General features: G+C 43.4%; 1 protein-coding gene across 1 annotated transcript in view; it reads right to left on the bottom strand.

The window, feature by feature from the left end:
- Positions 1-12,816, bottom strand: part of STARD9 (StAR related lipid transfer domain containing 9) — a 165,620-nt gene that overhangs the window by 79,183 nt on the left and 73,621 nt on the right. The window contains 3 exon segments of the mRNA XM_015420039.1: positions 5,303-5,482; positions 5,870-5,944; positions 7,973-8,050. Of these exon segments, the coding sequence (XP_015275525.1) occupies positions 5,303-5,482; positions 5,870-5,944; positions 7,973-8,050 (333 nt within the window).

Below are 12,816 nucleotides of genomic sequence, written 5' to 3'. Positions count from 1 at the left end.
CAGTACTCTGCACCAGGATTTAACCATATGTTGGTGGAATGCTGGTTTACAGACTAGAAACAAACCACTCAATAAAACAATAAAACACCTGACTTGAATGTTGGAACACACTGAAGTTAGTTCTAAACCAGATCTCAGTGCAGCACCTAAAGGGAGGAGATACCACAGGACTTCCCAGGCTCATGGCATGAGGCAAAGGACTCCCAAGGCTTATTTTCTTCATGAACAAATCACAGCTTGTTTAGCTTGTTCATGACATCTGAATTCAGCTGCAGCCTATGTCTTTTTTTTCCCTCTTGACCCAGCCTTCTTGTCCAGAAAGGGCTATAGTGGTATGGAACAGATGCTTATAGTATATTTACATATAAGTAGAATACTTTGCACACTGAAATATGAAAACTTGTGAAAACCTTTTAATTTTTTTAAAGGCCTTATATGGAAAACTTGAATAAAAATTCTACAAAATATTCTCCTTTCCACATAATCATTAAAATACTTTTAAAATTTTAATCATACTGCTACTATTGCCTTTTAGCCCTTCAAAATGCTTTCAGATGAGTAGTACAAAATGTATGCATGGGATAAAAAACCTATAATATGAGGCAATCATAATGCATGCATACTCAAATTCTGCTGTACAGTTGAACATGATAATACCAAACCACTGAAAAGCCTACTGTTTACTGTAAAGCTGGGTAAATATTCAAATGCACATGAAAGCTCATACCTTAAATAAAACTTTGCTGGTCTTAAAGGTGCCACTGGACTCTAATTTTATTCAAATTTTTTGCAGTCCCACAGTGGTGGGGAGAGCCAAAGGAGGCGACAATGGCATGGCCAGGCTGGGCTGTGCATTGAATGCCCGGCCTCGCAGTCAGCTGAGTGGTGGGCGCCTGCAATGGCATGAAATCTGGGCCCTCCTAGGGCTTGGCCTATGATCAGGCCTGAACAGGGGCCGTGGGAGGGGGTGGTGCAGGCTGAGCAGGAGGGAATTTAAAGCGCAGTGCCACCCACCAGGCTCACCTGGCCACGTGGGTTTTTCCTTCTCTGCTCACTGCAGCTTTCCTAGTCCGTCAGCATCCGTCCACGTGGCCATACTGCAGGACGGAGCTGGGGCCTGGTTTGGGCCGGCTGTTTTAGGACTTTTCTCTGCCTTCTCCTGCCAGCCGCTGCTGCTGCTGCCATACAAAAACAATAACCATAAAAAACTGCAGACCGGAGAGGAGTGGCAATGTGGGAGGGGTTGGCTGCGACAGGTGCCTGGAGCTGGTCCTGGGGCCCTCAGTGTGCTCCAGTGGAGGCTGGCAGCAGCGGATGGAGAGGCCGCCATTGGAGGCTAGAAGAAGGCAGTGATTGAAGCAGACTGGGGGCTGCTAAAAGAGACAGGAAGGGCAGGAAGAAAGATGAGTCTGAACACACTTGCCAATTGGCTGGCCGGCTACCAGGTATACATGGGAGTGGTGATGTCTGCCTATCCTGACAGGGGATGGTGCTCAAATAATCATCTGGGCAATGTTCTAAGGGCCAAAGCATTGTCTGGGGAGGCGGCAGCAATGGAGTACAATGAGGCATTCTGTAAGAGAGCATCCCAGAGCGAGAAAGCCTGGTGGGACTTTTTGAACGATAAAATATGGTTATTGGTGGTATGCTCCAACATCAAGGAAAAATCAGAATCGTCTGGGTAGACCAAATGGGGCTCCCAGAGAGACCCAAGCTCACAGGGTAGGTTGGGAGTTTAATCAGGGATGGTACCAGAGGGCCTGTAAATTTGACCATAACTGTGAGCTCTGTCTGTGTTACCACCCCAGGGCATCCTGCTTGCGCTCAGCCAGCACTCAGCAGCTCTTTTGGGGTAGCAGGCTCTCTCTAATGGCACTGCTTACAAGGGGAGGAGGGCCCATGCCTGGTGTAGGCCACAAAGGCTTTTCTGGAAGTGCAGCCCACCAGGCCAGGCCCACTTTTAATCCATAGGGACAGCTCACCATTCACAAGATATCAGTTTGCTGGGGTCCTGAGGCATGGCATAGTGGCCTTGCGCCTTCCCCATGGAGACTTTGGGCCCCATTCCTTTCAAATTGAGGCAGCGACCACAGCAGCCAAGTTGGGACTGTGGCCATCAAGTATTCAGGCCACTGGGAGATGGGTGCACTGAGGCATACAGGACATACATCTGGCTGCACCTGGCTACTGATTTTTAACAGTGATTTTTGCAGTTTTAGGGTGTCAATGCAAGTCAGTTTGGATCTGTGAGCACAGTATCGTACACTGGGCCTTGCATGGCTCAGTCTATGTGGCCTCGTCTGGATGGGGCAGGAACCTTGGCCTGGAAGATGTGCTGCAGATCACTTGTTTCAGCTCCAGAGGAATAAGATGGGACACCATGCTACCTACTATATGGCATCAGATGTGGCATCACCAGCCCCTAGACACACTGGTGATACAGTTGGGTGAAAGCGACCTGGGGGCCCATACGGGTACTGGCTTGGCACACCAGGCTGAGGCAGATTTCCAAGTGTTATGGGGAGAGCTCCCAGCCATGACCATCTTTTGGTTTGATTGGCTGGAGCAGTGATCTTGGTGCGAGGCTAACTGTCCAGACAGGATCGATGTGGCAAGGAGGAAGATGACCAACAGGCTGGGCAATATTGTTGAGGCCATGGGAGCCTGCAGGATCTGGTGTCCACACATCTTGCACAGAGTGGAAGTGTTGTATCCCATGGACAGCATTCATCTGTCTCACTGAGGGATGGACATCTGGCTACATGGGGTTCAGGATGGTCTGCTGGCTTGGATGCAGCTGTAGGAGCTTTGGCGGGACCAGCTCTTGCGGTGGTAGCAGCATGGGGCCGGATCAGTTTTTAGGATAACTAGCCTGTGTGCCTGTTTTCTGCATATTGGGATCCCCTTAAGGGATCTTGGGGTGAGGGCTTTCAAGGGGCTGCCAAGGGTACCCTCATGCTCAAGTGGCAGGGGAAGACCACTTAGTGGCAGTCGTCCTCATGGAATCTAGCATCCTGTCATCCCATAGTTCTCCCCCACCCCAAGCAGGCAAGCTGGAGTGGGACTGGAGTTCATCGACTGGCAGGCAGATCAGTCGATGCCAGGATCCATTTGCCCCATACTGTGCCTAGGCTTCTTACAACTGTGGCCAATTTTATTCCAAAGCTGAGTTGTAAGTGTGTGTTATTGAACTATTGGTGGGAGGGATCCCTCGCCTCCACTGCCCTCTCCCTTCCCCTGGGTGCTGGGGCTGCAATGACCAGTCTGAGATCAACGAGCTTCATAACCAAGATGGGTGGGGAATCTGAACTTGGAACTTTCTTGTCCTAGTCCAAAACCCTAATCACTGTACCAACATTAGTTCACAATATGATTTTCTTCTGTTTCTGCATTATTTATTTATTGATGAGATTGTTATCCCACCCTCACCCACAAGTGGGCTCGAGGCAAGATGTAATGCACCACAAACATATAAAAACAATTTATATAATTTAAGTTAAAATTAAAGGACCTAACTAAACCTACATGATGACGAGATGGTAAAGCCTAGACCTCAGGGATACAACTGAGTATAACTCAGGTAGGGCCATCAATGTAATATTTGGGCCAGCCCCCAGCCTATGATACTAGTCAATGTAACGAATGCATAGGCTAGTTGGAGGGGGAGCTGGTTAGAGCAGGGGAGGCCAAATAGAGTGAGGCACCCGCTGCCTCAACCAAAGGCCTGGTGGAACAGCTCCGTTTCACAGGCCCTGTGGAATTGCAGTAAGTCCCGCAGGGCCCTGATCTCAATAGGGAGCTTACTTCACCAGGCTGGAGCCAGAGCCGAAAAGGCTCTGGCTCTGGTCGAGCTTAGACGGATGTCTCTTGGGCTGAGGATTACCAGTATATGCTGTTCTGCCAAGCGTAAGACTCTCTGGGGAACATACTGAGAGAGACGGTCTTGCAGATATGTTGGTCCATGACTGCTTGGCCCTTAAAGGTTAATAACCATAACCTGGAACCAAATCCGGTACTCAGTTGGCAACCAATGCAGCTGGTGAAGCACTGGCTGTATGGGCACCCACAAAGACATCCCAGACAGGAGACATGCCGCTGCATTTTACAACAACTGACGTTTCCAGGTCAGATTCAAGGGCAGCCCTGTGTAGAGTGAATTACAGTAATTCAGTCTGGAGGTAACCATTGCTTGGATCTCTGTAGCCAAGTCGCAGGAGGAGAGATAGGGAACCAGCTGCCTGACTAGCCGAAGATGATAAAAGGCCAATGTAGCAGTGTTCATGACCTGGGCCTCTACTGAAAGTGAGGCATCCAAGGTCACTCCCAAGCTCCTCACTGTCAGTATTGGCACTAGAATTTCTCTGCCAATGGTTGGGATTCAGATTCTCAATCTCCCCTCCCCCCCCCCGGTTCAGATACAGGACCTCCATCTTTGATGGAATTAATTTCAGATGCCTCTGCTGTAACCAATCAGCCATAGCCTCCAAAGCCTCAGCCCCGGTGGTCCATCCATCAACAGATACAGCTGGGTGTCATCAGCATACTGGTGACAACCCAGCCCAAACCCCTGGATTAACTGGGCAAAAGGGCACATACAGATGTTAAATAACATTGGGGAGAGAATCGCCCCGAGGGACACTGCATACCAAAGGCTAACATGGAGACACCCTCTCCCCAACCACCACTCTCTGCCCCCAACCATGGGGAAATGAGACCAGCCATTGCAAGGCTGTCCACCATATCCCAGTGTCAGTAAGGCGGTGGGCCATCAGATCGTAATCAACTGTGTCAAACGCTGCTGTCAAGTCAAACAATAACAGCAGCACTGACCCACCTCAATCCAGGTGTCTCCGGAGGTCACCTGTGAGGGCAACCAATGCCATCTCCATTCCATAGCCAGGATGGAAACCGGACTGGACTGGGTCCAGGATGGAAGTGTCATTCAGAAAAACCTGGAGCTGTTCCACCACTGCCCTCTCAACTACCTTGCCTAGGAATGGAAGGTTGAATACTGGGCGGTGGCTGGCATTATAAAGATGAGGTCCACTTGCTATCATTGAGTCCACATAACAGAACCTACTTTTTTGCTTACCAGAAGATTCCTAGTTGTCTTACAACCTAAGAAGCTTTCCCCCCTCATTTCCCAGTCTTGAAACTTTTTATCACATCACATGATTTTTGTCTGTATTATTTCTATTAAACCAGTGAAGCTTAAATGCCAGCTCAACATTTTCTTTTGTTTAAGCTAACTTGGGCTGTTAACACTTGGAAATGAAAACAAAATACTTAGATCTCATCTCACCCTGAGATGATAAAGCACAACTCCAGTGCTAAGGATATCTTCATCCATGGTCATTAAGTGAGGTAAACTGGAATCAATTGTCACTCCAGATTTTTTCTTGTTGATATCCACACTGTATTCTTCCATGATAGCTTTCTTGTTAATCCACTTATCTGTCCAGTCTTTGGTCAGCTGCTCAATCTTTGGGGGTGGCAAATGAGGGAAAAAAACAGTGCTGATTTTAACTGCATTACATGAACACATTTTTACCGCAAGCAAGTAGAAATTCAGAAAGGATCAAAATTACTATTATTGCTGCCAGAAAAGGGAGGCCCCTAGTGTGATCACTGACAGGGTTTGCTATACAGACACAAGAGGCTGACTGCATAATACCTGAAGGGCAGAAAAGCAAAGGGTCAGGTATAGGATCAAACAGCTTGCTATGTGTCTGAGCGGACTCGATTTTATCCAGGTGGAGGATGTATGGATATTGGCTTTGATATACATACTTTTATATAAAGTAAGAATTTATAAAACATGCCACAATCTCCCACTATTTAATATGGGAAAACTACAAACTGTACAAACCTTAAGTTCATTCTGAAGAACTAATTCTGTCAAATTTCCATCTTTATCCTCACTCCAAGATGGATTAAAATTCCTCTGTGCAAACAAAATGTGAGAGATAACTGTGTACCATTTCAATATCCAGAATGCAGACAAATCATCTTACTTCAGGAATGGAAGATGAAACAAGGAGAAAATACAGGAGCATATCAGAAGCTTGATTTGGCAATCCAGATCTATCCATGAAATGTTTCTAACTGCAGTGGGTGAGAGTTTTGAAAAAAGACACTTGTTTCAGAGAGTATTTCAAGAGCTTTGACTCTTGAAAGCTCATATGCCTAAAATCTTGTTGGTCTCTAAGATGCTATTGGACTAGAATCTAGCTGTAGGCAGTTATAAGAGGCCCTCTGTCCCTTTTTCCCAGATACATGGTGTTGGAACTTGACTTAATACAGAACTTGCATCTAATGTGTTTTTATTCCAGCACAAACGTCTATGGACTAGAGCCAGCTCCATCAGGCCCATCTGACAAAGAGGGCTCCAGTCCATGAAAGCTTCCACTAGCTAGAATAAAAATGGGCAAGTCTTTAAGGTGTTCTGTTTATTTCTGCTGCAACATGGCTAGCTACTCTAGAATTATTACCTGGATCTTGAAATGAAAATATCTCCCACTGGGATTTTTTTTATATATTTTCACCACATCTGTAAAACTCCCTGTGAAGACTTGGCTGAGTTTTATCACACTGACTACAACACCAGGAACTAGAAAGTAGACTCAAGTTCCCTGTCTCTGTGGGTTGATTATGCAAAATAGAAAATCACTGAGGTACAGATATAAATGGATACTGCAGTCTCAGAAAAAAACTATAACAACTTCAATAATTAGCAGGGTCCATTGTGACTGCTGTTAATGCACTCTACAGAGAGTAAGCGAACACTTGGAAAATCATTTGTATATTCTACTCAGTGGCTTGGATCAATGGCACCGTTTCGATGGATGGAAGGATTTCTGTTTGCAGAGTATGACAACCACCCAGAGAAAATAACCTCTAAAATTTGGGGGGCACTTTGGACTGTAGCAAGAGAATGTTACGCAAGGATGTTGTGCTCCACAGGCAGAATCCTTCTGTCCACAGAAACACCTTAGTCGATCCAAGTCAATATCTCTTATTTTTATTTATAGCTAAAAGAAATGCCAAAAAAATATTTATGGAGCACCTGAGAAAAGGGCAACTCTAGATACACGAACACAGATGCCTGCATAAGATCTAACTATATCAAAAAGGTAAAGGTAAAGGTTCCCTTGCTCGAAAGCCAGTCGAATCCGACTCTAGGGTTGCGGTGCTCATCTCCGTTTCAAAGCCGAAGAGCCAGCGCTGTCCGAAGACGTTTCTGTGGTCATGTGGCCGGCATGACTAAACACCGAGGCGCACGGAACGCTGTTACCTTCCCACCGAAGTGGTCCCTATTTATCTACTTGCAATTTCTTGCTTTCGAACTGCTAGGTTGGCAGGAGCTGGAACTAGAGACAGGAGCTCACCCTGTCTTGCGGCACCCGGGTCTTGAACCGCTAAACTACTGACCTTCCACAGCCTGCAGTTCAGCGTCTTAACCACTTGAGCCAACAGCTTGATAAATTATACTTTTACTTTTTTTACTTTTTACAGAGATAGTTGCAAATGAAGGTTTTGCCTTTTTACAGTGCAATTGATTTCAAGGGGTTTAGATTTCTTTGGACAGGATTACAGCACTGAGAGAAGCCATTACCATCCTGGAGTCATCTGCTTCTGGAACAAAAAATGGCTAAAATCTGCTTCTGCAATGCAACTCTGCATGTAGGGCCCACAACAATGGGATTCCCACAACAGTTTGCTTTTTAGAAAAATCAATAAACTCACTATTCTGATCTATAATAAAATAATGATTACTCAAATAAAATAATGAGTACTAAAATGATATTACTATTTCATGCAGTGAGTTTCTGGAATGCATCTGTTGAATGAAGTACAGTATGCTTAAGGAATTAATGAGATATTTTGGGCAAGATTTACAAGATACTTATGTATTTACAAGATATACAGAGCCAATTGCTAATTTTGATCACATTTAAATATTTGTACAAACCAGCTCAAAGCTCATCAACATAGCTTTCAATCTGTCAATTTCCTCTCTCAGTTCTCTAATCAGTTTCACATTTGCATCCTGAAACAGAAGAGCACAAGCACTATACTTTTTGAAATAGATACCCAAAGAAGTATCAAACCAATCCATTTCATACTGGTTGTACTACAAGAAACATACTGCATGCTACCTTGTAAGAAAACAAAAAGGGCTGGATCCAGATTAAATTGACAATTTCCAGTGATTTCCCCTTCCTCCCATGTCATTCCTCAGGGTCCCCTATCTTCAAGGAGAAGCATTTAGTGGTAATCAGTGGGAAGAGGGAGGCAGGAAAGTGCCATTACACTGGTGCATAATTTACTCTGCTTCCAACACTTAATTTGCTATGAAAATTTATTAATCCATATATCACACTGTGCCAACTCTAGAAAAATCAAAGTTCTTATGCTACATTCATATTTTTTCTTGTGTACACCTTCCACCTTCCATGTTAGAATCCAGCCCATGACACTACTTAGCATATTAAGTGAATATACTAGACTGAATTCTCTGCAGCCCCAGGTGAAAGCACAGGCAAATCTTGTCCACATGCCCCCTTCCCCAACAGCCACGTGGTCAGCCATGAAATGGCAATGCTGAGGGTTGAGAAACCTGCATGGATGAAAAGTTCTGCAACAAAGACCACTGCACTGAGGAAGGTGAAGCAAAAAAACCCCTGCCCCCTCTGCCTTGCATGCAAACAAATGCTATGAGAACAGGATCAAACTCATTATTATACTTCACTATGGGGTAGGCAATTAGAACTAACAATACGCAAAAAGCAAGAACTATAGAAGAATTTAAAATGCACATAAACTATATGACAAAAATGTATTTAAGTATCTTTTAGAGATTAACTTACGTTTACGTATGTATGTTTTTGTAAGTGACATTCAGTATAACTTGATCAAACACACTTGTAAGACGTGATAAAGCATCAAGACTAACCTCATTCACCCGGGGTTTGTTAATAATGTTTTTGGCATTTGAGGCATATCGCAAGGTATTCATGGTCTCATTATAGCAAGAACTTGCAGGAGAGATCGCTATAGGGGAAGAAAATTAGCTATTTAAGAAGATTTAAAAACTGGTTTACAAACGGCAAAGCACACCACTTTTTACTCCTCAGACAAACTGGGTCTAAGACTTAAGGCAGCAGCTCTTTCTGCTTAAGAATTAGAAGCAGCAGAACAGGTTTCTTCCTTATTCCTCATTCCTATTTCAATGTAGACTTGGGCTTGGATTAGAAAGGAAGTAATATTCACACTGATATGTGTCTAGATCACACAAGCCTTCTGACCACAAACAATAACACAGCACCTTGAACTTACTTGCAATCATAATTGTCTTGGAATTACCACCCAAACTATCCTTCAGAAGCCAAGTGAGGATGGAGTCACGGTATGGAATGTACGCTTGACGTCTCTGACCACTGATGCTGGCTCCGCATTGGCTGCCTGTTTGGCTGCTATCCACATCACTGGCTATGCTGTTTATACTCTGGCAACTGCTGATCATCTGAGAATTTTGTGCTAAGAACAAGGAGGAGAGGGAAACACAAATAGTTTATGATTTGTGTTATGTAGTGGGTAGCCGCATGGGTAGTAGGGAAGCCCAAAGTAATGTTTGCAATTTCTCAGCATATTGCACATTCCTAGCTTGATGCCTTGTCTCCGGGTAAATATCCCACTAGGAATAGGCACTAGGCAACAGCATGTACAATGAGAACTCCATAAGCTGTACAGGCATTTATATTTATAATGACAGCAACATGTGTAACAGCATCATGATATGCCATCTAACAATGCAGCAGGGCAATCTGTATTGTAGAACAGTGTACAGCTATTGTTAAAACAAAAGGTAGATTATTTATACCTAAGGTAGAGATGACAATTCCAAGGGTTACCAATGATTTGTTAATGTTGGCACCTTCTGTAATCCGATCTTTGCAGTAACTGGGATCTGCTCTTTCACTGAAACACAATAAGTAAGGAAAATTACCACAACTAAGGAAAATTACCACAACTAAATGCAAACCTGAAAATGATTGCAACATAAAAATAAAACCCCAACCAGCTTTTAAAAGGCTAAAGCTAGGCTTTCCCACCACTGAAAACTATTTTCCAAAGTGAGGTCTGGAAAACACCCAGGCTGAGGTTTTGGCAAGCTTAGGGAAGTGATTCTCCAATTATGGGCCTGCTTCTGAAAACCCCTCCATAAAACCCCTCATGATGTGAGTTCAGTACATAGATGGAATACATAAAATGGCACTCTCAGCCAAATGCAACAGAACACACAGGAAAAAGCTCACGGCTGCTTCACCCATTTTGCTGGGATAGCACATGTTCTCCCTAATGGATACATAAAAATGAAGGTGGCTGCACCTTAATGCCACAGGAAAACACCCACTCTTAAGGGTGCTTAATAATAATCTTTATACAAACTAACTTTGATCATATAATGCATTCCAAGTCCCAGTGGTTCTTTTCAATGGAACTATAAATGTATACAAAACCATTTCCCCATGTACACAGAGAGCGAGAAAGGTAGTTCTTTTCATGTTATTTTGCAGGCACCAAACTAACAAAATTTTAACCCTGTGCATGGTGCTTCATTCCACTCCCCTGAAGCCATTTTTAGTACTGGATACTGTTCTTAGAAAATGTACCTCTTTCTCTTTGTTTCCATCACATCTGTATTACAAAGACTACATGACTGACAAGGCAAGCTTAATGGCTGTATCTGAAGAAGTGAGCAGTGACTCATGAAAGCTCATACCTTACCACAAATTTTGTTAAAGGTGCTACTGGGCTCTTACTCTTTTCTAAGGCACGCTTAATATCCTTGTTCTGTTGGATCTTAACAAAAGCTTTATAGCAGCTTTACAGCACTGTTTCGCAAACTGGGTTAGGGAACTCTGGAGTTTCCCAAAATAATGAACTGAATGTATGAACACATACTGACCTAGAATGCTTTGCAGTGTACAGCACAGGCTCAATGGCAATGTGAAAATTATTCCCTGAAGATAGAAAATTTAGCAATGACTAGCTTATGGAATACTGTCCCAAAAGCTGAAACATTACCTGCCTGCAAGGTCCACTAAATTGATCTTGCTTGCAATTTCAGAGGGCAGATTATTCTCTAATATAGCCTGAAGGAAAACACAATAAAATATTAATATATGTAACTCACATTTATTCAAACAAATGTTTATCTGTGTATGATTTTTTCCCCCCATTTCTGGATTCTCCAGTAACTTCAAGAAGCAGTTATGGGTTTAGTACAGGATTTGCTAAACAAGAGGCTACAACACCTTAACAAACTCAGCTGTATGCAGATGCAGAATAAGGGGAGCCAACACTTTCACTGGACCACACTTCAAGAATATATGTGAAATAGAACAAAAATAACCTTGCAATAAGGCTTCAATGAATTATACTCTGAAGCCCCAAGGTACTGGTTCAAGAAATATTTTCAAATATTAGAAAGTTAAAAATAGTTCTGCTGTATCTTTGTTTATATCAGGTACTTTGGATTCAAACCAATGTCTCAATTACTTTTTAAAAAATACTTGAATAGAAGATGGAACTAACTTGAGTATACTGAATAGTGAAGATGGCATGGGATCTGCTGCTGGCATCATGGACATGTGTAACTGCAGTAATTCTAGACACAAACAAAAAAGTGGAGTTTAATGTTTCGGTTTTCTATGAGGAAGCCAAAGCACAGACAAGAGATGCAAACTAATAGGCAAAAGCATAAGAATCATGTTTAAAATACAAAGTTCAAAGATTTGGATATGATCTGTATCTTCGCTTGGATCCATATGAGAAAGCACATTCCATCAAACAACTGGATATAGTATTTATTACAGTTACCTTTCTTCCACAGCTTTCACTCCAGCAAAACTATGGCATCATGTGCCTGAAAACACTCTGGAATCAGGACTAGTCACATGCTGGTACCTCTGTATCATGCCTAGCATCCATATGAAATCTTAAAATACTATATATAGTAAAATATTTACTATAGTGAATAACAATGGAGGAAATCAGCCACGTTGTTCCAACATAGTAAATCAAAGTTTTTAAATTTAAAACACTAAATTGTTCTATGACTTTTATCATTATTTAATCGTTTTGTTGTGTGCCACTTGAAGTGCCATTCTGTCAGAAAAGCTATACCAGCTAAACAAACCAAATGTTTTTGGACATTATACAATTTGCATCTCCTGCCATGGCGAGTTATTCATCTTACTGTTGGCTACGACAGACAGAGCAGCCAACTTTAGACATTACACAAGAATCCAAAAGTTCTATGTCTTTAGTGTTATGCACCAGTAGGTGGCGAGCTAGACTTGTTTTTAAGCCACCAAAGTTTTTAAGGCAAGAGACATTTCAGAGGTGGTTTGCTATTGCCTGCCTCTGCATCAAAATCCTGGTATGCCTTGGAGGTCGCCCTTCCAAATACAAGCCAATGCCGACCCTGCTTAACTTCCAAGATCTGATGGGATCAGGCTAGCCTGGGCTATCCAGGTCAGGGCTTTGTTTCACTTATATAAGGGGGAAGGGCTGTGGCTCTGTAGAAGAGCCTCTGCTTTGCATGTAGAAGGTCCCAGGTCTGATCCCTGGCACATCCAGCTAAAGGATTAAGTAGGAGGTGAAGTGAAAGACCTCTACCTGGGACAGCTGCTGCCAGTCTGAGTAGACAATACGTACTTTAGTTGTTGTAGATTTTCCAGGCTGTATGGCCGTGGTCCTGGCATTGTAGGACCTGACGTTTCACCAGCAGCTGTGACTGGCATCCTC

Source organism: Gekko japonicus, unplaced genomic scaffold (assembly GCF_001447785.1).
Source record: "Gekko japonicus isolate JY-2015 unplaced genomic scaffold, Gekko_japonicus_V1.1 scaffold27, whole genome shotgun sequence".
NCBI lineage: Eukaryota > Metazoa > Chordata > Lepidosauria > Squamata > Gekkonidae > Gekko > Gekko japonicus.
Note: the sequence above shows the minus strand (reverse complement) of the source record. Positions and strands in the feature narration are given on the sequence as shown.